The sequence below is a fragment of the Capra hircus genome, chromosome 5 (assembly GCF_001704415.2).
Source record: "Capra hircus breed San Clemente chromosome 5, ASM170441v1, whole genome shotgun sequence".
NCBI classification, from domain to species: Eukaryota; Metazoa; Chordata; class Mammalia; order Artiodactyla; family Bovidae; genus Capra; species Capra hircus.
In genome coordinates this window covers 73,267,449-73,293,547 of record NC_030812.1, presented here as the reverse complement: position 1 = coordinate 73,293,547, position 26,099 = coordinate 73,267,449, and the positions used below count along the sequence as shown (strand labels likewise).

The window sequence follows — 26,099 nt, the reverse complement described above, 5'->3', positions numbered from 1 at the left end:
AAATAAGGAAGCTGAAGTACAGATGTTACATGACTCGCCCAAGGTCAGAAGTCCTGCCCCTGGAAGTGAGCTCCACCCTACAATCTGGGCTCAAGAACCCATAGCCTGCCTCTCCTCCCTCTGCTGCTAATAAAAACAAGCATGGTGGCTACAGGAGACCAGAGGCTTCAACAAATATCTGAAGACTCACTGGATGGAGACGTGATAGCTAAGTGAAGAAGAGTGCAGTGGAGGAGGAGAAACAGGGAGAGAGAGCTGACAGGAGAGAAGAATAGTCTGCTGGGTTGAGCCCCAGAGAAGGAGCAAGATGAGAGGGAGGCCGATGGGAGAGCAGGGGACAAGTTTACCAACACCACGGCCCACCCCATATTCACAGCAGCCTTCACCCTTCACCAGACTTTTCAGAAAGCTACTTGAGAATGAGTTGCAGGAAAAAAAAATGGCTGGTGTGTTTGTATAATTATGGAGAAAAGTAAAGGGTACCTAAGAGAGAGATAGACGTGGGATCCAGGAATCAGGAACATCAACCCAGAAGAAAGGGAATCCAAGAATCCCAGCTGGGCGTGCAGCAGACCTAGGGAGAAATCAGTCCAGAATAGGATAAGAAGTCCAGAGTCTGTGGGTACAGGGGACTTGGTATCATATAAGGCACCGTTGGAAGGAAATGGAGGAAATGTTGGAGATAAACAGTGCAAGGGGTGAAAACAAGGCCAATTAGAAACATCAGGAAAAACTGAAGCTATGCTGAAAAGCATGTGCCGCTATAAGGTACAAGTTAGCTCTAAAAACGTATTAAAATAACACAAAAATCTAAACTCTTTTGTTTGATTTTTTTTTAATATAAGGTAAATTTATCTATGTTCAAGTCCTGGTTTTCCGATTTTGATTGTTTTGGAGACTGTTTAGAACTGAAGTGTTGTTGATATGTATCTGTTCAGTTCAGTCGCTCAGTTGTGTCTGACTGTTTGTGACCCCATGAACTGCAGCACGCCAGGCTTCCCTGTCCATCACCAACTCCAGACTCATGGAGTTCACCCAAACTCATGTCCATTGAGTCGGTGATGCTATCCAACCATTTCATCCTGTCTTCACCTTCACTCTTGCCCTCAATCTTTTCCAGCATCAGGGTCTTTTCAAACAAGTCAGCTCTTCACATCAGGTGGCCAAAGTATTGGCGTTTCAGGTTCAACATCAATCCTTCCAATGAACATCCAGGACTGATCTCCTTTAGGATGGACTGGCTGGATCTCCTTGCAGTCCAAGGGACTCTCAAGAGTCTTTCAAAAGCATCAGTTTTTCAGTGCTCAGCTTTCTTTACAGTCCAACTCTCACATCCATACATGACTACTGGAAAAACCATAGCCTTGATTAGATGGACCTTTGTTGGCAAAGTAACGTCTCTGCTCTTTAGTATGCTGTCTAGGTTGATCATAACTTTCTTTCCAAGGAGTAGCATCTTTTAATTTCATGGCTGCAGTCACCATCTGCAGTGATTTTGGAGCCCAGAAAAATAAAAGCATGTGACACTGTTTCCACTGTTTCCTGATCTATTTGCCATGAAGTGATGGGATTGGATACCATGATCTGAGTTTTCTGAATATTGAGCTTTAAGCCAACTTTTTCACTCTCCTCTTTCACTTTCATCAAGAGGTTTTTTAGTTCTTCTTCACTTTCTGCCCAAAAGGTGACGTCATCTGCACATATGAGGTTATTGGTATTTCTCCTGGCAATCTTGATTCCAGCTTGTGCTTCTTCCAGCCCAGTATTTCTCATGATGTACTCTGCATATACGTTAAATAAGCAGGTTAACAATATATAGCCTTTGTATATTTGTATATCCAAAAAGTACTGCTTTCTGGATTTGGAACCCGTCTGTTGTTCCATGTCCAGTTTTAACTGTTTCTTCCTGACCTGCATACAGATTTCTCAGGAGGCAGGTCAGGTGGTCTGGATTCCCATCTCTTTCAGAATTTCCCACAGTTTGTTGTGATCCACACAGTCAAAAGTTTTGGCATAGTCAATAAAGCAGAAGTAGATGTTTTTCTGGAACTCTCTTGCTTTCTCAATGATCCAGCGGATGTTGGCAATTTGATCTCTGGTTCCTCTGCCTTTTCTAAATCCAGCTTGAACATCTGGAAGTTCATGGTTCATGACCTGTTGAAGCCTGGCTTGGAGAATTTTGAGCGTCACTTTGCTAGCATGAGAGATGATTACAATTGTGTGGTAGTTTGCACATCCTTTGACATTGCCTTTCTTCGAGACTGGAATGAAACTGACCTTTTCCAGTCTAGTATGAAAAAGCAAAATATAGGACACTGAAAGATGAACTCCCCAGGTTGGTAGGTGCCCAATATGCTACTGGAGATCAGTGGAGAAATAACTCCAGAAAGAATGAAGCGATGGAGCCAAAGCAACAATACCCACTTGTCAATGTGACTGGTGATAGAAAAAAAGTCCGATGCTGTAAAGAGCAATATTGCATTGGAACCTGGAATATTAGGTTTATGAATCAAGGCAAATTGCAAGTGGTCAAACAGGAGATGGCAAGAGTGAACGTCGACATTTTAGGAATCAGTGAACTAAAATAGATTGGAATGGGTGAATTTAACTCAGATGACCATTATATCTACTACTGTGGGCAGGAATCCCTTAGAAGAAATGGAATAGCCATCATAGTCAACAAGAATCTGAAATGCAGTACCTGGATGCAATTTCAAAAACGGTAGAATGATCTTTGTTTCCACTGCAAACCATTCACTATCACAGTAATACAAGTCTATGCCCCGACCAGTAATGCTGCAGAAGCTGAAGGTGAATGGTTTTATGAAGACTTACAAGACCTTCTAGAACTAACACTCAAAAAAGATGTCCTTTTCATTATAGGGGACTGGAATGCAAAAGTAGGAAGTCAAGAAACATCTGGAGTAACAGGCAAACTTGGCCTTGGAGTACAGAATGAAACAGGGCAGAGGCTAACAGAGTTTGCCAAGAGAATGCACTGGTTTTAGCAAACACCCTCTTCCAACAACACAAGAGAAGACTCTACACATGGACATCACCAGATGGTCAATACTGAAATCAGATTGATTATATTCTTGGCAGCCAAAGGAGAAGTTCTATACAGTAAGCAAAAACAAGGCTGGGAGCTGACTGTGGCTCAGATCATGAACTCCTTATTGCCAAATTCAGACTTAAATTGAAGAGAGTAGGGAAAACCTCTAGACCATTCAGGTATGACCTAAATCAAATCCCTAACATACAATGGAAGTGACAAATTGATTCAAGGGATTAGATCTGATACTGCCTGAATAACTATGGATGGAAGTTCATGACATTGTACAGGAGGTAGGGATCAAGACCATCCCCAAGGAAAAGAAATGCAAAAAGGCAAAACGATTGTCTGAGGAGGCCTTACAAATAGCTGTGAAAAGAAGAGAAGTGAAAGGCAAAGGAGAAAAGGAAAGATATACCCATTTGAATGAAGAGTTCCAAAGAATAGCAAGGAGAGGCAAGAAAGCCTTCCTCCATGATCAAGGTACTTGTTAATCAATATAAAAATTAAAGTACACTTCTAGAATTTGGGATCTGAAGCACTAAAGGGAGGAGGAGAATTAATATCTCAGTTTCCAAAGCTAAAAATCAAGAAATAGTGGGTCCAGTTGAAAGCGTAATAAACGAAGATGTAAATAAGGTGCTCACAAGTACAAAGCTTCCTAATAGGGGATATCAAATTAGTGAAATAATGATATAAACAGAAGATGGGGAAAGATATAAGAAAAAGTAACAAATAAAGAAATCCTTATTTTTCCAAGTCAGAAGTAAGTAAATAATATCAAAAAATTTAAATTTATTTATTTTAATTGGAGGCTAATTACTTTACGATATTGTATTGGTTTGGCCATACTTCAACATGAATCCGCCATGGGTGTACACGTGTTCCCATCCTGAACCCCCTCCCACTTCCCTCCCCAATATCAAATTTTTAAGTCAATAGAAAGAAAAATGCAACCCTAAATATTGACTAGCTATTGTGGTTGATGACTCCCCACCTTGCACCAGGCACCTTCTCAATTGCTTGGTATGAATTCACTTCCTTTTAGTTCTCACAGTGATCCTATAAGAAAGGAAGCTGAAGCTCAGAGAGGTGAAGCAATTTACTCAAAGCACACAGCTAGTGCTAGAGCCAGAATCCAAGTCCAGGTTCCTGTCTCCTGCACACACATTCTCACACCATTCCACCTCCCAATGTAGTAATAGCATTTAAAGACCATGATTAGCTATCTAAGCTTTTCCTTGGGAAGGAAAGAGCAGAACCCTCTGTACAAATTGATCTGTACTTGGGACTGGATTGTTTTAACTCCAAGACAGCAGCGGTCAGTAACCCACAAAATGGGGTGGTTTCTAGTGCTGCCACCCTCAAGATGATGGAAGTGGTTGAATTTAATGCCAACAAGAAATAAGAGTGACTCCTGCTGTGACAGCTGTCAGTATGGGAGACATATTCGTTTTGATGAAACCAAGTTCTCTAAGAAAGTGAAAGTTAAAGTGGAAGTGTTAGTCACTCAGTCGTGTCTGACTCTGCAAGCCCAGGACTATAGCCCTCCAAGCTCTTCTGGAGGAAATTCTCCAGGTGAGAATACTGGTGGGCATTACCTCCTCCAGGAGATCTTCCCAACCCAGGGATGGAACGAGGTCTCCTGCATTGCGAGCAGATTCTTTACCTTCTGAGCCACTAAGGAAGCCCTCTAAATTCTCTAAGTAGGGATGGTAACTGGGGTTAAACCAGAATAATCAGAATGAACAGTAACTCTAAACAGACACACTGTTCAGCAGCATCTTGCCCACCCACATGGGCACCCATGGGCTTCCATCCACTCATAGGAAGGAAGACCCCTTGCAGGGGAGGTGAATCCCACAGGCTGGCATCTCTGCTCCTGCAAAGACAAGGATGCTCTTGAAGATGATCAGAGAAGTGGTCAGAAGGGGTACCCACATAAATAACAATAATAAAAGATAATGATTACTATAAGGATGTTTCATTGGGCCAAGCTGAGTCTGCGAAAGGCCATGAGTTCAAAATAATGTTACATGGAGAGGGCTTTAAATAAAGTGTGGTCAGAAAGGGAGACACAAAGGTTAAAAAGTGTGCTAGTGGTGATGCAGGTGACGGAAGACTCAAGAGACGTGGGTTCAGTCCTGGGGTCGGGAAGATCCCCTGGAGAAGGCAATGGCAGCCCACTCCAGTATTCTTGCCTGGGAAATCCAGTGGACAGAGGAGCCTGGTGGGCTACAGTCCATGGGGTCACAAAGAGCTGGACACAACTGAGTCGGTATCTTTCTATTCTTTCTATATTGCCAGGAAGAGTAAGTGTAATGGGAAATATTTCATTGTTAATTAAGTTTAAAAAGAAGAGGAGTCTTGAAGTCTATAGGTATATTTCTTTCTGTTTATTTACACGAAAGTTTATAAAGGATTGAGAAAGAAAGAACAAGCCCTGACATCTGGAGGCTGGCCTAGTATCACAACAGGGCAATGCTCTTCTCCTGTTGGATGTAAAGGCTCTCACAGAACTCCAGCCTCACACCAGGTCACCCTGAGAGCAGGATCGAAGGAAACAGCATACACCCATTACCGGGGTCCAGCCCCAGTTGGATCCAGGGTATCCTCAGGGAGATGGCGTTGGCGTCCTAAATAAGAGTTTTATTTAGAAATATAGAGAGAGATAAAGAAGGAATATAGCAGTTAGGAAAACAGAGGAGAGAAAGAGGCTGAAATTCCATGGTTTACACAGGAAGCCAGTAAAGCCCTGGGACAAGGGACTTGCACCGTCTACATAGGCCACAGGCTCCCGCTTGAATAGCGGAGGGTGTCCCACCTTGGGCTCCCTCTCACGTGGGTCTTAGAAGCCCGGGCAAAGAAGTAGACATGGCGAGCCTCTGTGCTCCAGATAGGAATTAGCCTGAAAAAGAGGAGAGAAAGAAAAGAAGACATGGGGGGAGCCAGTCTTTCCAGGAACTGGTCCGTCTCTTTATTTTTCAGGGGGGCTTTTATACTTTAAGTTGTACATAGAGATAAGTGTGAGAAGCAGAGTCACGCAGGGTCAGCTGCTCTGACCCTTATCTAAAGACAGAGTGTTCTTTGCATACCTTTGTTCTTACAAGGGTCTGATGTTTGTTTACAATATCTTCTGGTCTGGACACCGATTCACATTTTATGGCCCCATCTTTGTTTCTATTGATAAAGGTTAGTCAATCAGAAAACTTGTTTTCCCTTAAGATCTGCTTAGTCTTAAGATCGTGATAAAATTACATTTTTACATAGCAAGGATACAACGATTTATAACAAAGAAAGAAAAGTACAGTGATTTATAACAAAGAGAAAATTCATTAACTCAAAAGTCAAATATTGCTAACATTAAGACTACTATATTTCTTTTTCTACATTCCAATTACATTGATTACCATACTCCTAGGTGCCTGAGGATATGGAGGCCTGGCGGCAATCAACTCAGCAATGAAACCCTTCACCAACATGATTTTTATCTTTAGAAAAGCCCTATGCTAACTAAGAGTTTCAAAATACTCCAAACTCTCTGTGCTGTTTATGGTTGAGAGGTTGTAAACAATCATGTGCGTAGTAGCAGGAGTGTGGATAATCCAGTCACACAAGCAAGACTGCCAGCAGAGAGGTTTGGGCTGAGACACTCCTTTTCCAACCAGAAGACTATTAACTGGAGCTCTAAGTTAATTTTCCAGAGAAAGGTGGTCGGGGATAGCCCCTGTTAATGCCAGAAGAGTGTAGTATAGCAGACAGTAAACAGACAGATTTTGGTTTTGGAGTAGATGCTCGGGCAGGTCCAGGGCGGGTCCCTCGAGGCCTGATTTGCCTTTGCCCAGTCAGGTCTCTTCCTCATGACCTTTGCCATGGGTGGGATCTCCCATGCTGGCTCCTGGCATCTCCCCCTTTTTTATTTAAGACAGCCAGATGTAGTTCAGTCATGAGCTTCTGAATGCTCTATCGAGAATCCTGACAATACAAGGAAGAATAATTATGAGAAGTAAGATTAGAGCTCCCACAGCAGCATAGCTAAAGACAGTAGACAGAATGTATTTTCCTGAAATAAAGTTAGAGAATGTATGAAAAAAGTCATTTGCAAGTCCTGTGGCAGTAAAATCTAATCGGGAGTGTTCCATGGTCTGTATCTGATTATGAAGTTTCCCTAAATCTAAACTAATATCTGAGCTATTCCAAACACCTGAAATATGATTTTTAATTTTCTTCCAATTATAATCTGTCTCGTTTAGTTTTAGGGGCGTTACACATATCCACCGATAGTCAGCATGACAGGACAGTGCCAATTTTGTTTTTAATGCCTGTAGTTCAGTCCCAATATGTATTATAGCTTCTTCTAAGGCATCTACCCTCATTACTAATTTCCTATCTGTAGCTTCCTGTGTTGCCAGTGCTAAAGAAACATTTTTTGACATAGTATCAACATATTGGCAGTATGTACTTGTTGATTCAATGATATTGCTGCCACAGTAATAGAAATAATTGCAGCTATTAAAGCTGATATCCCCAAAGTAAGCCCACAAACCGTCGCGATCGCATTAAATCTTGTAAATGTTGCAGCGCAGCAGGACCATGGTTGTCATACCAATAAGTGGCCACAGTCACAGGCACCATAAGACAGGGTGGGCGTCACAGCACCACAAAAGAACAAGCATCACATTGAGGGGTCAAACAAGATGAGAGCATGCATTGTTTACAAGACATTACATTAGGTCCGCCTGAATAATTCATTCGTATATTAAGTCTTCCAGAATCATTGGTAAAGAGAAAAACAGGGAGAGGGTAATCAAGCTAGAATAGAATAAGTAGAATCATTTTCTGGGCGGGTTAAAGTAACAGGAGCAGTAGCGGCAAGTGCTCTCCAAATTTCTGGCTGCCGAAAGGTTTTATTTTTAGCTGTAGGAGACAGAGTGGGAGGAACAAATTGATTATAATGCCATCTAGTGGCAGATAATGGCCAAGGAACAGAATCTGCTTTCCAATTTTCAATTCTATCAGAGTCAACAAGGATGGCACTTGGGTTGCTGCTTGGATTTGGGTTGCTCCAATCCTGAATTATATAATTTCCACCTCCTGGAATTCTGTAATCAATTCTCAAATTATAAGTACAAGATTTCCAAATTGGATACCCTGAATGATCATCTATAGTGTTCCATATGACATCTGAGGGAGCAACGTTATTACAATTTGGATAATCTGGTGGAGCTTTAAGAAACAAGGATTTGTAGGGGTCAAGGACCCCAGGCATATGAGCTTGAAGTATCCAAACTGACCGATGCCCTTTAAATTTAAGTTTTGAGTTTGGGGAGTCCGTCAGAATTACTTTTTTAGAAGCTCCAATACATCCCTCTTTAGTGGGAGTAATAAAGTTTCCCGTGTGACTAACGGGAAAATTAAAACAAACAGGAAGATCATCAGTTAATCCTCTAAAGGTATAATTGAAATTAATGGGGTATTTATCTTTCATATAGGAAGCATATGATCCTCCCAAAAGATGAGGCTGGTTTGTATGGACTCATATAGGGTCACTGGTCCAAGTAACTACTTGGAAGTTCGGAGGGTCTGGGAAATATGCCCAATATTTTTCTGGAGTTGGAGAGGAGGCGCTTACCTGGCAAGATAGTAAGGCAAGCATGGCAATAAACATTTTCTCAGGGGAGGTTGAAGATCCCTGTAAAGAAGCTATTTCCTGTGCCTGGTGACAGAGCGTCTTAATTTGTCCCCAAGTGGGTATGGAGGCTTGCTGAGTTGCCTGGGTAGGACGTCCTGGCACCTTCCTGCAGGGTAAAAGATTAGGGGGAACAATATTTTTTATACGGAGTTGTGTCATCTGTCTGGTGGGTGGATCCGCTTCCTGCTCATCCGGGATCTCCGGTGTCAGTCATCTCAAGGTCAGCGGGATCTTCCGTATTGGCGGAGGGGGTAGAAGTAGAAAAGGCCCCTTCCTTTTTTGTGGTCGTGGCAGTGGAGGAACCAGGTGTCTGGTAAGCTGTGACATGACGAATCAGTCTGTCAAGAACCCAAATCGGAGAGTCTGTGTCCTGTGGAAAAACACAAGCATATCCTCGGCCGCCAGTTAACAATGGGTCAGGACCCTTCTAGTGTCTGGAGAGGAGGTCCTTCAATTTCACCAGCGGCTTTGCATTCTGTTGCTCTGGACACAGATGATGAAGCATTGCAGTGGTTCCGGACAAACCAACACTCAAGTTATTTATTACAAAGAGAGCATGTTGTAAAATCTGATGGGGGGCACTATACTTAAATTCCCCTTCCTTTAATTTTTGAATTTGTATTTTTAATGTTTGGTGTGCTCTTTCTACTATAGCTTGTCCCTGGGGATTATAGGGGATGCCTGTGTTATGCTTTATTTGAAACTTTGTACAAAATTCCTGGAAAGACTTAGAAGTGTAAGCAGGGGCATTATCAGTTTTTAAAGCCTTTGGCAGACCCAGATATGAAAAACAAGTAAAGAGATGTTGTATTACATCTTTATACGCCTCTCCTGTGTGAGCAGTTGCAATAACGACATGAGAAAAAGTATCTACAGTTACATGAACAAAGGGCACTTTTCCAAATGAGGAGACACGAGTTACATCCATCTGCCAGGTGCATTAGGTCTGAGACCGCGAGGGTTAACTCCCATAGGTAAACTATTTATAGTAGTGGGACAGTGTGAGCAGGAACGAACAATCTCTGGAGCTGACTCTTGAGGAATTTGAAACTGATATCTTAATGCAGTAGCATTTTGATGATGAAGTGAGTGAGAGGCTCGGGCTTCTTCAAAAACAGGCCACTGTAGCCCTGGTTAGTGAATCTGCCAAGACATTTAGAGCATTTCAAGGTCCAGGCAGTCGGAAAGGTCCAGGCAGTCGGAATGAGCTCGAATGTGGCCAATGAAGAATACTCTGTTTCTTTTCCAAATTTGCTGCTGCAACTTAGTTAACAAGTGAAATATAGTAGTTTTGTTTTCTGGCAGAACTGCAGTCTCAGTGTGTGGAAACATCCTGACCACATACTGAGAGTGAGAGTAAAGGTTAAGTTCCTCCTCTGGAAACATAACAAAAGCCTCCATAACAGCTCTGAGTTCAGCTCTTTGAGCTGAAGTTTCTTTAGTTTGTAAAATTTTATGCTAATTTTTTGTAACCCACAAATGGGTAAGAGATGTGAACGAACAATTCCCGGAAACAATTCCCGGGGAGGCAACTTGCAAAGGGTCACACAGCTCTTCGTGGACAGAGTGGGGCTAAGTCCAGACCTTCTGACATGGGTATGTAAGGGAGGGGAGTGGAATGTGATTTTAATAACTCAGAAATTTCTAGGTTTGTCTCTGCCTTTATAAACACATAGATCTAATCTCACGCCCCTCTTGCTACACTGGTATATCTACAGTCTGGCTTCTTGTCCTTAGATTGTAAATCCTGTATCATCATGTGGGCGTTGCGCAGCAGGGCCTGCGTCTACCCACGTGGTCTCCTGTCATCCTCTCTTAGGCCTTCATTTTTCCCCAGGACCTGGCACTGAGCAGGCACTCAGGACAGGGTGGGTGATGAAAGCTGATTCCTTGTATCTCAAAAGACACCATTTGCCCCCATCAGCCCCCACACAGTACCCAGGGGCAGACTCAAGGCGGCCAGGCCACAGGGAAGAAGGACTCTAGCCCCCCTGCCCTCCTCCATCCCCTCAGCTTTCTTGAAATTTCCCAAAGGACTGAGCACCCACAACATGCACCTTCCTTCTGGGGTCACTGCTCATGTCTCAGGGGTCCACATCCCAGGCTGAGACCACCTGAGCAGGCGGCTACCTCCCTCTGCACTGTGTAGGGGTCCCAGGGGTGGGAGGAAGCTGTCAGAAACACGTGCCTCCACATCCAGGCTCTGTCCTTCAGGCCATGGTCTCACCTCTCTGAATTTCCATTTCCCTTCCTTTGTCAACTAGTGACAATCAAGGTTTGCTCAGACAGTTGTCCTGAGGATGGGGAGATGGGCGGGGTCCTACCCACCCCCTGCTTACCCTGGAGTCTTCCTCTGGCTGAGTGTGAACAGCTGTCCTCAGCTCTGCAGATGCAGCCGCCTTCTGTGTGTCTCTGCAATAAACCATGCACACCTTCTGGTCCCGGATATAGTCGGAGAACCAAAAGGGAAGTGAAACCCTCAATTCTGAGTGGCTCATGTTACCAACACCCTGCCTACCAGGCCCTGTCCAGACATATTGCCACCCTCCTGCTGCCCCCTTAGAGAAACCACCCCAGCCCCGACATCCCACGTCCTTCTGACAGAGCCCACCCTGCCTCGGCTCCTTGAAGGAGACCTGCCACCAACACACCATGAGCCCCTTGGCAACCAGTCCCCCACCCCATGGCCCTCTTTCCACCCGCTCAGCCCTCCCCATTCACCCACTCACCAGCCTGCCTGCTTTACTCACCCTCATGCCACCAGCAAGTGGCACAGTTCTGGAACACACCAGCTCCTCACCACATCCTGGGCATATTGCTGCTGCCTAGGGTCACAATGGGACACCACTCCAGTACTCTTGCCTGGAAAATTCCATGGATGGAGGAGCCTGGTAGGCTGCAGTTCAGGGGTTCGCGAAGAGTCAGACAGGACTGAGCGACTTCACTTTCGCTTTTCAGTATCATACATTGGAGAAGGAAATGGCAACCCACTCCAGTGTTCTTGCCTGGAGAATCCCAGGGACGGGGGAGCCTGGTGGGCAGCTGTCTCTGGGGTCGCACAGAGTGGGACAAGACTGAAGCGACTTAGCAGCAGCAGCAGTAGCAGGGTCACACCCACGTGGCTTCTAGTATTTGTTCATGCAGCTCCTTCTCCTGGGACACCTGCTGCATCAAACCTGGAGAAATCACAGTCACCTTGTAAAGCCAAAGTCTGGCATCACCTCCTCTGAGAAGCCCTCCAGGACCTCCCCTGCAGAGTCCCCTGTCCCTGCTCTGCTCCCTTGGTACCTGGGAGAGGGGCCTTAGGCCGCCCCTCAGCCTCTGTGTCCATGCCCCACCCACCTCCTTTTGATCAAGTCCTTCTAGGCTTGGCCCTGCTGACAGGCGCAGAACTAGTGCCTCCAGGTCCCAGCAACTCGCCTGAGGAGGCCCAGCCTTGGCGGTCAAGGTCAGTGGATGGACGCCAGTTTGTGGGAAGGGCTGCGAGCATGCTGCCATTTTCTACCCTGGATTATTTCTAGTTGCACAGTTTCTTTTCTCAAAATGGAGGGCCTTTGGAGGAAGGCTGCTGATCTGGCACCTCAAAAGTCAACAACAGAAAACCAGTCTCCTTTTCTGCTTGCTTCCTGAGCAGAGAACGCAGTGTGTGGGGGGTGAGCATTGGCCACCCTCTGTGCAGGCTCTGTCCACGCCGTTCCTGTTGTGGTCTCACATCAGCTCTAGGGAGTGTCGGCTCCATTTCTCAGATAAAGAAACAGAAGAAAAGGCCCTACAGCCTACAGTCCTGGTGGCCTTTTCTTCTTTGCCCCCACCACAAGGGGCAGCAGTGGGGCTGGACCCCCCACGGAGGCCCACCTGCTCTTCCATCAGGGGTGCTTCATCCCAGAAAATGCCCGGTCATCATGGTCACCTTCCCCATCTTAGAGGGAGGGACAGAGGAGTGACGGGTGTTACTCCATGAGGACCACACTCTACAGTCTGGTCTGACAATTACCTTGGAACACAGATCAGGAATCTGATCTGATTTTTACAGTAAAGACTCCAGTACTCTTGCCTGGAAAATGCCATGGATGGAGGAGCCTGCAAGACTGCAGTCCTTGGGGTCGTTGAGGGTCGGGCATGACTGAGTGACTTCAATTTCACTTTTCACTTTAATGCATTGGAAAAGGAAATGGCAACCAACTCCAGTGTTCTTGCCTGGAGAATCCCAGGGACGGTGGAGCCTAGTGTGCTGCCGTCTATGGGGTCACACAGAGTCGGACACGACTGAAGTGACTTAGCAGCAGTAGCAGCAGCAGCAGCTGATGGCATGGGCGAGGAGGGGGCTTTCTTCCAGCAACTCAGGGGAGGAACCTAGATTCAAACCAAGGTTGTCACTGCCTATTGTAAATGCCACTCCTTGATTAAAATTCCTTTTGTTTTTTTCCTTTAAATCATTTTTTCCCCAGGAAACTCCATCCTACTGATTCTTCTCTCTTCCACTAGCATGGGTTTATCTCTGAGATGCGGAACTCAGCTAGTCCAGAGGAACTGCGTCCAGGTGTCATGAAGGTCCTCTGCTGAGAATCCCTAAGAGATGCCAGACCATCCTGGGCTCAATAACACAAGCTCACGGGAGAGCAACCATGGGAGCCGCAGACTCAGATCAAGGTGAGGATTCAGCAAGACCTCAGTCCAGGGGCAGGAGAGAGACCACCCCATCTGCAGACCATAAAGGGTCAGTGATGATGAAATTGGGCTCCACTTGACCCCAGCGTCACAAGATAAGTACCCAGGATGGCTACAGCGACCCACCTGCCTGTCCTTGTCCCTTTATATAGGATCAGTTGGAGTGAGTAGGGGGCTTCAGACTGAGCATGTGACCTGAGGGCTTTAGGAGTCATCAGAGCTGCTGATGGAGATGGGCACCAGGGGGCAGAGCGCCGGGGATCCCCTCCAGGCTGACAGAGCACAGGGGATCCCCTCCATGCTGACAAACCTCAGGGGAACTGGTCTCGGCCACTCTCTGCCAGGCTGCTCTCATCACAATAGCCAAAGTGTGGAAGAAAGGAAAATAACATAAGAAAGATTCTGTCTATACATACCACAGATTATTACACACTTAAAAAAGGAAGAAAGTTCTTTTTAAAAAAATTATTTTAAAAGAAAGAAAATTCGGACACATGCTACAGCCTGGATGCTCCTTGAAGCCACTGTGTTCAGTAAAATGAAACAGTCACAAAAAATCTTATTGTATTTTCTGTGTTTATTAAGTTTGCAGAGTAGGCAAATCCATAAAGACAGAAAGCAGGGTGGTGGTTGTCAGGGGCTATGGGAGGGGGAGGCGAGTTCGGTCCAGTGGAGCCTCAGGTTTCAGGAAGAAAGAAAGAATATGGAGATGCATGGTGGTGATGGCTGCACAAGAGATGAATGGACTTGATGCCACTCACCTGTGCACTAAAAATGCTTAAGTGGTCAATTTTATGTTGTGTATATTTCACCACAGGAAGGAAAAAAGAAAGAAAAAAAAGTCTCATCACAAAGGACAAATATTGTATGATTCCACTCATATGAGGTCTTGAGAGGAGGCAAATTCTTAAAAATCAGGCGTACACTGGTGCTTGCCAGGGCTGGAGAGGAGGGAGAATGAGGTATTAGTACATAATTGGGACATAGTTTCATTTTTGATGTAAAACAATCTGTGGCTGGATGGTGATGCTGGTTGTACAATGATGTGAGTGTCCTTAATACCACTGAACTGTACACTTAAAAGTGGGTAAGATGGTAAATTTGATGATTTTCAAAAATTAAAACAAATTGTTGAAAAGCTGAACATTTGTGGGCAAACATAGCAGCACCTGAACACTTTACAGTCTGTAAAACACTTTCACACTCAACACCATGCAAGCTACCCCAGGCCTGTGATGGAAACATTTACTATCTCAATGTCACCTGGGAAAACTAAGGCTCAGATTTGCCCCCAAATGGGGAAACTGGCAGGTCGGTCTGTTTTCTGGACTATGCCATTTCCTTAGAGGAAGAGAAATCCTTCAACCTTCCAGTAGTCTAAAAAATGTACTTTCCTTCCATAAATGCTCCCTGTGAGCTTGAGATGAGTCATAAACATCAATTACCTCTTGTCCAAAGAAGTGAGCCCAGAGGCCTGAGTCCCTAGGGGCCAGAGAGATGAGTCTGGTGGGGCCAATGGGGACCCTCTGTGACTGGCATCAAGTGTCAACTCACTTCTGCAACAGCCCCACCTCTGGGGGAAAGCTGCCTGAACTCTTCCTTCACAGAGACTCTGGGAGCCACTCTGCTGTTTCCACACCTGTCTGTCTTCCATGAGTGCGGGGAGATTTGGCATCATGCAGCCCTCCCTTATGGGGATAAGATGGAAGCAGTGACAGACTTCATTTTCTCGGGCTCCAAAATCACTGTGGATGGTGACCACAGCCATGAAATTAAAAGACATTTGCTTCCTTGAAGAAAGGTTATGACCAACCTAGACAGCGTATTAAAAATCAGAGACATCACTTTGCTGACAAAGTCCCCTATAGTCAAAGCTATGATTTTTCCAGTAGTCATGTTTGGATGTGAGAGTTGGACCATAAAGAAGGCTGAGCACTGAAGTATCGATGCTTCTGAACTGTGGTGTTGGAGAAGACTCTTGAGAGTCCCTTGGACTGCAAGGAGTTCCAACCAGTCCATCTTAAAGGAAATTAGTCGGGAATATCATTTGAAGGACTGATGCTGTAGCTGAAACTTCAATGCTTCGTCCACCTGATGCAAAGAGCTGACTCATTTGAAAAGACTCCGATGCTGGGAAAGATTGAAGGTGGAAGGAGAAGGGGATGACAGAGGATGAGCTGGTTAGATGACATCGCTGACTCAATGGACATGAGTTTGGGTAAACTCTGGGAGTTGGTGTTGGACAGGGAGGCCTGGCATGCTGCAGTCCATGGGGTCCCAAAGAGTCGGACATGACTGAACAACTAACTGAACTGAATGAAGAACTTATAAAAAATTTGAAAAGGATAAATATGTACATACACGTATAATGGAATCACTTTGCTATAGACCTGAAGCTAATACAATATTGTAAATCAACTATACTTTAATTAAACATGGAAACAAACAAGTCACTTCCTACTGAGTTCAAAGGTGAGCTGATGCTGGAGAAGTAGGGGTAGAGACCATCACCAGGGGGAAACCCTTCTTGCTGGAATATCCGACACTGGGGAGGGCGATAGAGGAGCCCCTGCTACTTGTGCAGGATCTCTACAATCCTAACTCTTTGGCTTTCTCCCATTTTCAAAGCTCCCCTATTCCTGGCCTCTCATTGCTAGGCTCCCTGTCTCTCCCTTATTCTTCCCTCAATGTCTTCTTCAGTCCAAAATACGTGGTTTCTCCTCTTGACCCTAAAGATGTCCCTGGTCCCTGCATTGTTCTAGGGGTGGCCCAGCCGGGCCCTATTGCAGACTCTCATAGATCCAGGTGAGCTTCTCCAACTTCTTCTCCAGCTCCCGGGCTTTCTGCCTCATGTTCTCAGCCGATGCTGTCTTTGCCCCCTCCTGCAAGTCCCGTGCATTTTTCACCAGGTTGTACACGTCCAGCGCCATGAGTAAACCTGACAGGACTCCACTCCCGATGCGGACTGCTCTAGACCCTGCCAGAGCTGGGCCTGTAAAATGACTTTTCACCTGCCCAGTGACTATGTATGTCTGACCAGTGACTACTAATTCACTTTTGAATCTGGCCTCCCTGATGACTTGAATATCCTTCCCAAAGTCTTTAATTTTTTTGGGAAGTTTTGCATATTTTGTTTTGGCTGTGTTAAGGGAACTGGCCTGGTTTTCTGCCGATGATGTGTTTATAGATTCCACCAACATGGTGGAAAAACTTGTTACAGAAGCTGCTGTTCCCAGCCCTAATCCAGCGGCTGAGAGTCCCAGACTGAGGCCTGCTGTACAGGGTGCCAGAACCACGCCTAGGATGCTCAGGGCACCAGACACAATGCCGGTGGAGGAGGCCACCACATTGGCGATGGTGCAGTCCCTGTGCACCTTGTCAACTTTGTCTGCAAGCTCACGGAGCTTTTTTATGTTCTCCTTCAGCTCCTGTTTTACCTGAGGAAACTCCTTCAAAAACCTCTCCTTTTCCTGGTGATATTTTTGGGACCTGTCTTGGTCCTTCCCGGACAAGATTGTTAGCTGCTTGATCAGATACTCACTGAGTCCATCTGCACCTTCCCTGTAACAATGAACATTAAAGCCTTAGAAAGACAGTTTGCTTGTCTATGAAACAGGCTCAACAAGCTCTATCCTGCATAAACCACAGAGATTTTATTGTAAATCACAAGAATTTTATTAATGTAAAGATTTTTCCTACCTTAAACCCTCATTTGGATATTATTAGTGCTTCATGTACTTATTCAATCATGGAATAAAAAAGCAAAGGTCAGCTTAAGAGACCTTTGACTTAAGAGAGATATATGATAAAGACACCTCAAAGGCAGACCAATACCATCACTTCCAGAATGTGTGGAAAATGGGAACAAAGAATTGGGATTAGAGCAGAAAATCCTTCATTCAAGGACCTTTGAGGAGTCCCCTTTTTCTTTGCTCTTGGCTGCTAGGATGTGGTCCCTAGGCCCCGAGAATATTCTGGCTGATAGGAATGTCCTCGTCTGCCTGGGACTTTGGCCACTGGACAGTCTGACAAGTTGACATGTGGTGGGCCTCTGGGTCCCGTGGTATCAGTTCTGACCTCTGGAGGAGCTGGACGCTAGGGCATTAGTCTGACCTCTGGGAGGGGCTGGAGATGAGAGGTCAGGGTAATGTGCTGTTAAATAGGGTGAGCGTCCCTGGCGGGCAGTGCTCCATGTGTCCTGCCCCACTGAATCCAGGACAGTAATGCATCTTGGGATAAATGGAAGCTTCGTGTGTGAAAACTGCCCAGACTCTGCCCTGTGGCTGATGGGAAACTGCACCCTTCCCTGTATTAAATCATAACTGGGATCCTGATGCTTTACGTGAGTCTGTGCATCCTTCCATGGAGTTCTAAAATCTGAGGGTGGTTGTGGGATCCCCCAAATTTGCCCTTGATGGGAAATGTAAGGACAGTCCTGGCACTGTGCCCTCATACTTTTCAGATGGGCTAACTGTGCATCTCGATTTTATTTTAATTTTTAATCAAAACTCAGCTAGAAGGACCCTTAACAATCATTTTGCCTGGCATCTGCTCTCACCCAAGCCTGATACCCTGGCCTTCTCAGCAGGAGGACACTGGGTCTGTCACTGCCCATTCTGACTGGGAAGCAGGAGATGAGCTGTGCGCCCTGTTCCCGTGGGCCCTCCAGACCACCTCACTGACGCCTGAGCCAGCACCCAGCACCCCTGTCCTCTCAGGGGTCACATGTTAATTTGTGACAGCTTCATGAGCCTGCACCCCAAGGCTGTGTGCAACTTTATGGAACCTCTGAAGATTCAAGCAACTTGAGGAAATGCCCATCTGAATGGCTGAGCCTGAGGAGACCAGCACTTGCACAGCCGGTGGAGGAAGTGTTTCCCTCTTGGGTGGGGATGCGCGAGGCTCCTCAGAATCCCTCAAATGACACCAAATTGCAGCCACTTACTGTGACCCTGGAGGACTCCCTGAGCGACACGGCCTTCCCACTGTCAGGATGGCTCCATGTAGACTAGAAGAGGGTCCCAGATGGAGTGAGAATCCAGGTCCCAGGCAGGGTGTGGAGGACACCGTCACCCCGGGCCCTCTAGCCCAGCTTGAGGGGATCCCATCAGGGAGGGAAGAAATGTCCCCTCTCCCACTCCCAGGACCTCTGCTAGGGTCACAGTCCCTTCAGGTCTGTATCCTCGGGGCCCATTCTCCCCACTCTAGTCCTGGTCCTGCTGCCCAAGCCTGCCTACTCGTCCTCCAACCTGGACCCTCTGCTCCACCCTGACCCCTAGGTCTGACCCTGGTGCAGGCCTCCCTGAGCTTTTGGATGAGATGAGTGCACTTGGTTCCCCACCTCTCACCCTGCAGTTCACTCTGAGGCCATCACTACAATCCATCAGATTAAATGGCTAGTCCCACTAGACACATAACACATGACAAATCTGAGACTCAAAGTCTTAAACCCACAGGCCCAGAGTTGGGCAGGGCTAGATCCAGGATCCCACCAGGTCCAACCAGTTCCCCTCCAGCCTCTCTGCCTTATTGGCCAGCAGGAACCTGCAGTGTTGGTATAATTCCTAAGGTGGGGAGTGAAGGAGTTTTAGAATCCCAGGAACACAAAATGGTGTTTGGGTCAGGATTTTCCGACTTGACCCAAAGGAAGTCCTTGGTTCTCATCTCCAGGGAGAAGGTCTCTGATTCTTCCCAACAAGCTTATTTTAAAATTAACATTGATTGAGCACCTACTCTGTGTCAGCAATCATGAAAAGCACTTGTGTGCCTGATCTCAGTGTCCTCATAGTAAAACTGAACAGAGGATGAAGCAGAGAGTAGTTCCGTAACTCGTCCAAGGTCATATGACCTGCCCTTTCTTGCAGGTTTCATTTCTTCTCAACCCAATGTCATTCAATGCCAACAAATAACACGGAGGAAACATTCCACATAGGATCTTGAGGAGGAACATCCTCGACCCCAACCATAGGATCTTCTTGGAAGAAACTAGCCTAGGAGAATCTTCCTGGGGGCATGTTGGTGACATTCCTGGTGTACCTGCATGGTTACCTGGACAAATTGGCCTCGGTCACAAGATTCTCCCAGGGTTCATCTTCAGTGAGCAGGGATAGCAGTTCTTCCAAACTCATATTCTTCTGGAAGTACTCTAAGACATCCTTATAAAAGCTTTGGCTCTCTAGACAGGAAAATAAAAATTGAAGATTCGAATAAACTATGGTGTGATGTAAACAGTATTGAGTATAAGTGGTTAAAGTTCACCTTTCTGAGCAGCATTCATCTGGCACGCTGTTGATGGACTTCTCTGGGGTCTCAGATGGACTATATGTACCAGCCACAATTCATAAGTTAACGCCCAGACCCATCCACTCTGCAATGACTGTATTAGAAGATAGGGGGCTTTAAGGTAGTCGTTAGGTGAAATGAGGCCTTCAGTGTGGGGTCTTAATCAGTAATACCAGTGTCTTTATTAAATGAAGAGACGTCAGATCTTTTCCTCTCTCCCTCTTCCCTGAAGTACTAAGTGTTCTTAGGTTTTCTTTTTCTCATGTATCACTAAGGGCGAAATGAACTCAGGGCTCACATGGAGGGAACCCACAGCACTAGATCTGTGTGTTGAATGTTTAGGGTGGTGTGGGTGGAGGAAATAACTGAGCACCTGGGTGTCTGCATGGGCATTTGAGAACAATAGAACTAGTACCTGCCTGAGGCCATCACCTGGTAATCAGGTGTTTATATATGGGAGCCCTGGGCAGGTGCCCTAGCAGAGCACAGGGGAGAGGGGAGTCTAGAGAAGGGGAGAGGTTTCTACTTGGATCTAACACATTCCAGTTAAAGGGGACAGCACAGCACTAGGCAGGCCCTACTATGTGGCAGGACCTGGCTCAGGCCACGGACGCACATTTTATTTGGTCCTCATCACAACATAGGGAAATATTCCTCTCATTTTACAGGTTAGGACAGGTAAGGTGCTCCAGATCTGGGAGGCAGGTGTGGGAGCCAGCAAAGGCCAGATTGGGGTTCAGTTTAGAGTCCACTGACCCTCACAGAGCAGCTGGGTGGGCAGCAGGGCGAGAGGTGGAGGAAACAGCCTCTGTGTTGACACCCCAGGGTCTGGGGGCAGAAGGGGGCTTGCACCAAGGGAGAGGGCAGGAGAAGCTCCAGGGGACCTCCTCTCCCTGTCCCGCCTGGCCTTGGGGACTAGCTCTGCTGTGCCCGCCCCCTCCATGGGCTGTCCTGGCCTCACTTCTGAGTCTTTAGCTGGGGGTCAGGAGGCAGGGGGAGGAAGTTAGCGTCTTGTCTGTGGCTCTCTGAGGAAAGGACCAGGAATGAGGCTGTGGGGACAGACCACCGAGTGTTAGGGGATTCCCCATGTCTCTCTGGGGGATGCTTATCCACGCCTTTCTTGATTCTTGATTACTCGGCAGGTTAATTGGGCCTGGAGTACCACCCTCAATTCTGGGTTACAAGTAGGAACCTGCCAGAGACGAGGTGGCTGACTACCTGAGCAGTCCTTGGGATCTTCTGAGCTCATGTTGCCAGCAGCAGGGTCTCAGAGATGTCCCTTCAGCTCACCCGTCTGTGTCAGGCTGGAAGAAGGTGGCGTTTCGCCCTTGGGGAAGAGAAAACAGATTGTGGGCTTGATCACGCATGAGCAGTGGCTGAGGGGGCAGCGAGGGGCGAGGTCCCGGGTGGTTTCTTCTGGGACGGCCGCCAGTGCCAGCGGGGACTTAGCCCCGCGTGGTTCTGTCCCCTGGGCTCTGCAGAGCACCTGTTAAGGAAAGTCACTCATCCTCCCGCCGTCCTCCACAGCCAGAGCTCTGCTCTCCTGCTGGGGTACAAGAGAGGATAATCAGACAGGAGAGAGCCATCTGCGAAGTTACAGGAGCAATAACACCAGAGACAGCAGAAGAGGTAGGAAGGGATACTCTGGAAATTACATGAGGCTGGGAACGCTTGTGTTACTAATTGGTTATAGGTGATATTGATCCACTGTCTATGACGTGCAGGCTCCGGAAACTCACCTAAATTTAGGTCAGTCCAAGTTTTCATATTTCTGCTGGAGCCTGGCCTTGAACCCAAGTCTTTCTGATCCAAATTCCTGGTTTGTGATGACTTGCTTTAATGTACCAAAATGTCTATTTGAGGATGCATGTTAATCGGAAAATTACTCTTTTTATTGTAAAATGATGTCATGCACTCTGTGCTCGAGTCTCTGCCTTGATAAAGTCCCCGGTGCTGTAGCTCCCACGGCACACATCATCCTCACTACTGCAATAGCCTTTATCCCACAAACCTTTTTTCTGGAGTCCCACCAGCCCCACTCCAATCCCCGCAGCCCTGCCCTGGTCAGCTGAGGCCCTGATTGGTGTCATCTTCGCTGTCCACTCCTGATTGTTGGACTTCGGGCTGTTTTTAATTCTTTGTGTAAATAGTAGTGCAAAGAACACTTTTCTTGCATAAAACTTTGCCTCCATTTAAGATTCTTTCATTAAGCTGTTTCTAGAAGTAGAATGACTGGATCCAAGGGTATCAACACCTAACATTTTTTCTTACTTAAGCTACTTTGTTATGCAAAGAAACTGTACACATTTACATTCACACATATCATATGTGATGGTGTTCATCCTTTGTCTTATCTCTGTTATTTTTTTAAATAGCAGATCTTTATATAGAGAGAACTTCTTTTGATTCGGGTTGTGACTATCTTGTGTTGGGAGATGAGAAAAGAAAGCATGGTAATTACACTGAGGTAGTATTTTAAGAAGGCAAAAGAGTACTTATTTAGTATTCTTGCTGAGACCTGACTGAAATGATAGTAAAGGTCCTTATAGTTATAGTAACAGCTACTCGTGAGAGTGGCTTGTATTTCTGATTTTGCTTTGCACTGGTAGTTACTCTAAGACTTTATAAATTATAATCCATATTGTTCTGATAACCAGGCAGTGTGTACCACTGTATCCCCATTTACAGCTAAGGAAGCTGAAGCATAGACGTTCTGTGACTTGCCCAAAGTCAGAAACCTTGTTCATGGAGAACTGGATCCCACCCCACTCTCTGGGCTCAAGATCCCATGCCCGGCTTCTTGTCACTTTGCTGCTAACAATAATAATAAATAAAAAGCAGGGATGGCGGCAACAGGAACCCAGAGTCTTCATATTCCCTCCCTTGGCTGAAAATTATGACTGCTTTTTATTTACCTGTTGCACCTTTATCCTTGCTCTGGTCTCCCCTCTCAGTAGATGGAGTTACTGAGACAATCATGGGTAAAACTGCCCCTGCCATTCTTTCTATCACCTTCCCTCTGCAATGCCCAGGGTTTCCCTCAAGAATAGTAACCATCAGCTTGATAACTAGGGAGTATGCCTGGTGACGAGGCTGTGGGCACTGGCTGTGTGGATGGGAGAGAATTTACACAGACAGGCCCATCTCCAGGCACGTGGGAGAGGAGAGCTGGCTGGTCCCCTGCCTCCTTCTCTGCCTCAAAGCTGTAGGACCCCAGGAGCCAGGACAGCCAATTGAAAATGAGAAACACAAGGACCAAGAGCTATGGCAGAGAGAGGAGGAGGGTGTGGGCAGAAAGGGCTGATCCTGGATGATGCCAAACACTTGAAAATACATTTGGACCCTCCACCTCATCCTTCCGTTCTTCCCTGCCATTCTTGTCCTGGTCCTGCCCCTTGTCTGGGGCCTCAGCTGGGTGTGGATGCTGGATGGTTCTTCTTTCTGCTGGATTTCTATCTGGGTGTCCTCCTCTGTTAGCCTCTGACTGGTCACTTCCTGGAAAGGCTGCCAGTGGGAGAGGGGAGGACCCTAGAGAAGCCTGTCCCTGCCCAACTGCATGGCCAGACACAGAGACCTTGCCTCCATGTGGGCAGACAGAGATTCTACCAAACCTCTTCCTCCACGTGGTACAGCTCATACTCTATGGGCAGGGACAGCAGGGGTAAAGGCAGTGTCATATTCAAAGTCCTTAGCCCATCGCCAGGCCCTCCCGTTGCTCCTATCCTGTCTCCATACCCTCCTGACTCCACGGGGCCTGGACCAGGGGCCTGGAGGACTCCCAGCTGCCTGGACGCTGGTTCGCCCCCAGCCTCCAGGCCTTCGCTCAGGCTACCCCTCCAAGGCCTTTCCCCACCTGCCTCACCAGGTGAAATGTTACTTGTCCCTGGAGGCCTGTCTCAAGAGCTTCCTCTGCCTGCTGTCTTCCTCTGTTTTCCTTCCAGTCTCCCCTGGAATCTTGCACTTTCCTGCCTGTGGTCTGTTTGTGTGGAGTTTCTGCAGCTCCCAGCACCGGGCGGGGGCTCTGTCTCTTCTCTGCTGCTCCTCCTGCTCCAGGGCATCTGGGGCTCCCTCCACCCTCCTGGGCACAGCCTGGCTAAAGTACGAGGTGTGGGACCAGTTACTGGGGCATGAATCAACCAGATTCTCAAAGACATAGCACCACACCTCTTTCACCTGCAGGTGAGTAATTCCATTTGTTTTCCTTGTCTGTCTTCATACAAGCTCTTTCTGATAGAGAGTGCCATCAGATTTCTGACTGTTCCCATTGATGGGCATCCCACGCTTTTCCAGAAGGTCATCCTCTGCCAGTAAAACAGGATTGAGACCTACATGGTCTATGCTCTCCAGCATCTTGGTTTAAGAAAGCTTTTGTATGAACACTGTATCTCAGGTAGCAGGAAAACCTGTATTTTTCATGTCTCCTTACCCCAGCCATGATATTTGTATCAGAGGAGAAAGAGGAAGAGAGAACTGTGGCAAAACAGGAGGCTTACCTGAAATCTGCTACACTGTGCTGAGACTTGAAGACTTGAGCAGGACATTCCTAAACCTCCCCTTCCACAGGATGCCCAGCCCAGGTCTGCTCTGGGTGCAGGGCCCAGCTTCCTCCTCTCGCTCTCTGCTCCCAAACTGCTGCCTGGGACGTTGAGGGGGAAAGCGTGGAGTCATTTCCTGACTGCAATGGAGGCAATTTTGAAAGCACAGAAATGGGTGTGCTACTCTTTGACTGAGAAAAGTACCACTTAGACATGTCCTGCTTGAATGAGAAGGAGAAGAAGGAAGAAAAGGAAGGGGCACGAAGAGAAAGAGGAAGAAACAAAAAGATTCTAATCAATCAATCAATCAATTCCAAACGATCTAAATGAAAATGGAGAAGAACAAGAACTACAAACATACTAGGAAACATGTTAGAAATAGTTTTGAGTTGGGCCAACCACTCTCATCAAGACAAAATTGCCAGAGCCATAAGGAAGGTCTGATTTATTTGACCTCTTGAAAGATAAATATTTCAAAAGGAAGCCACAAACCAAGTCAGAAAAGAAGGAGAGCCAGGAAGACACTGTTTGCAATATTTATAGTAGACAAAGATGAACATTCCCAACACAGAGAGAGCCTAAAATCCACATGAAAAGACTGAATGCCGTTTCTCACAAATGGGCAAGAGATGTGAACAAACGATTCGTGGGGAGGCGACTTGCAAAGGGTCACACAGCTCTCCGTGGACAGAGTGGGGCCAAGCCCAGACCTTCTAACATGGTATGTAAGGGAGGGGAATGGAATGTGATTTTAATAACCCAGAAATTTCTAGGTTTGTCTCTACCTTTATAAACACATAAGGCTAATCTCACGCCCCTCTAGCTATACGGATGTATCTACAGTTTGGCTTCTTGTCGTAAGATTGTAAATCCTGTATCATCATGCGGGCATTGCACAGCAGGGCCTGCGTCTCCCCACGTGGTCTCCCGTCCTTCCTCTCTCAGGCCTTGGTTTTTCCCCAGGACCTGGCACTGAGCAGGCACTCAGGATAGGGTGGGTGATGAAAGCTGATTCCTTGTATCTCAAAAGAAACCGTTTGCTCCCATCAGCCCCCACACAGCACCCAGGGGCAGACTCAAGGCGGCCAGGCCACAGGGAGGAAGGACTCTAGCCCCCCTGCCCTCCTCCATCCCCTCAGCTTTCTTGAAATTTCCCAAAGGACTGAGCACCCACAACATGCGCCTTCCTTCTGGGGTCACTGCTCATGTCTCAGGGGTCCACATCCCAGGCTGAGACCACCTAAGCAGACAGCTACCTCCTTCTGCACTGTGTAGGGGTCCCAGGGGTGGGAGGAAGCCGTCAGAAACACGTGCCTCCACATCCAGGCTCTGTCCTTCGGGCCATGGTCTCACCCCTCTGAACTTCCATTTCCCTTCTTTTGTCAGCTAGAGACAATCAAGGTTTGCTCAGACAGTCGTCGTGAAGATGGGGAGATGGGCGGGGGTCCTACCCCGCTGCTTACCCAGGAGTCTTCCTCTGGTTGAGCGTGAACAAGACCCACCTGTCCTCAGCTCTGCAGATGCAGCCGCCTTCTGAATGTCTCTGCAATAAACCCCGCACACCTTCTGGTCCCGGATATAGTCAGAGAACAAAAAGGGAAGTGAAACCCTCACTTCTGAGTGGCTCAGGTTACCAACACCCTGCCCACCAGGCCCCGCCCATAACTATTTCCACCCTCTTGCTGCCCCCTTAGAGAAACCACCTCAGCCCCGGCATCCCACATCCTTCTGACAGAGCCCACCCTGCCTCGGCTCCTTGAAGGAGACCTGCCACCAATATACCGAGAGTCCCTTGGCCAACCACTCCCCAACCCCATGGCCATCTTTCCACCCCCTCAGCCCTCCCCATTCACCCACTCACCAGCCTGCC

General features: G+C 47.0%; 1 protein-coding gene across 1 annotated transcript; it reads right to left on the bottom strand.

The window, feature by feature from the left end:
• LOC102171493 (apolipoprotein L3) lies at positions 15,776-25,851 on the bottom strand. The gene is made up of 4 exons (XM_018048276.1): positions 25,732-25,851; positions 20,913-21,021; positions 19,461-19,587; positions 15,776-16,973 (listed from the first exon to the last, which is right to left on the bottom strand). The coding sequence occupies exons 2-4, from the start codon at positions 20,941-20,943 to the stop codon at positions 16,193-16,195; spliced, it is 939 nt and encodes a 312-aa protein (XP_017903765.1). The 5' UTR covers positions 20,944-21,021; positions 25,732-25,851; the 3' UTR covers positions 15,776-16,192.